Source organism: Trypanosoma grayi (assembly GCF_000691245.1).
Source record: "Trypanosoma grayi strain ANR4 Tgr_1283_V1, whole genome shotgun sequence".
NCBI classification, from domain to species: Eukaryota; Euglenozoa; class Kinetoplastea; order Trypanosomatida; family Trypanosomatidae; genus Trypanosoma; species Trypanosoma grayi.
Window position 1 is genome coordinate 1 of NW_008826902.1, and position 1,193 is coordinate 1,193.

At 67.1% G+C, this 1,193-nt stretch overlaps 1 protein-coding gene across 1 annotated transcript; it reads right to left on the reverse strand.

Annotated features, from left to right (window-relative positions):
* On the reverse strand, positions 1-1,164 carry DQ04_12831000 (lysosomal/endosomal membrane protein p67; the record flags this gene model as incomplete). The annotated part of the gene is made up of 1 exon (XM_009316826.1): positions 1-1,164. A coding segment is annotated over one exon (1,164 nt), but the record flags the coding sequence as incomplete, so codon positions are not given.
* Positions 1,165-1,193: the final 29 nt, after the last annotated feature.

Below are 1,193 nucleotides of genomic sequence, written 5' to 3' on the forward strand. Positions count from 1 at the left end.
CGCGTCGCCGGGCAACTGCTCCGCCACGACGAACGTGCCGGGCGGCAGCAGCGCGCCGGGGTCCCGCACACGGCCCATGTCGAGCACCATCCACTGGTTGCAGTACGTGCCGCTGTTCTCGCGCGCGAAGTGCCGCACCCACGCCGGCGCGTCGCCGGCGAGGAAGTTGGCGATCATGACGCGCAGGAACTCCGACACGGTGCGGTTGTGCACGTGCTGCGTGTAGAGCGTGTCGTTGAAGACGCCATTCGTCGTCTCCATCACGGCGAGCCGCGCGTGCGTCATGTACCAGTCGTCGATGCTGTGGATCACCCCCGGGTAGGACGACATGGTGACGAAGCGGCGCCCCACCTTGTACGTCTTGTACTGCCGCAGCATGCTGTTGAAGGAGTTCCACGTCACGTGCGAGAAGTAAATGTCGTCGCGCACCACCTTGACGAGCGCAGAGCAGTGCAGGTCCGCGAAGTACCGCGGCATGCGGTGCCGCAGCTCCGCCACCACCGCCGCCGGCGACACCGCCTTGACCACGTCGCCGATCTCCGTCTGGAAGTTCAGGTAGAAGAGCCACGTCGCGTTGAGGCGGTCGTCGCCGGGACTCGGCAGGTTGTCGTTATAGCCAAGCACGACGCCATCAAGGAGCGCCAGCAGATTGTGCAGCTGCTGCCCATACGCGTCATCGAGCTTCACCTCGTTGCGCATGTACTCCATGTGCGCCGCCACCCACGCCACCGCCCGCGTGGAGTTCTGCAGCACCGCATTGAGGCCATTCGCACCGTAGAAGGTGTTCCTCATCGACGCGGCGAGTTGCCGCTGCGTGGCGTAGCCCTCACCGTAGCCCAGTGCCTGGTACGCCAGCCGCTGTTGCTGCGCCGCGTCGGCGCCGGACTGCAGGAACGCCGCGTCCGCCTCCGCCGTCACGACGTCCCAGCCGGTCAGCAGGAACGTGTTGTTCACCGCCACAGTGGCCGCCACCCCACCGAACTCGGTGCCGGCCGTCGCGGAGAACTGCTTCGAGGTGGCGTTGTAGCGCACCGTGACGGTGGTGGCGCTGCCGTTCTGCCGCACCTCCGCCCAGACGCCCAGCGACGCGACGGCCACGAGGAGGTGGAGGAGTAGGAGGGAGAGGAGACGGCCGCTGCTGCTGTTCAGTCGCTTTGTTGCCATTGTCGCCTACCTGGGGGGGGGGGGGGGGT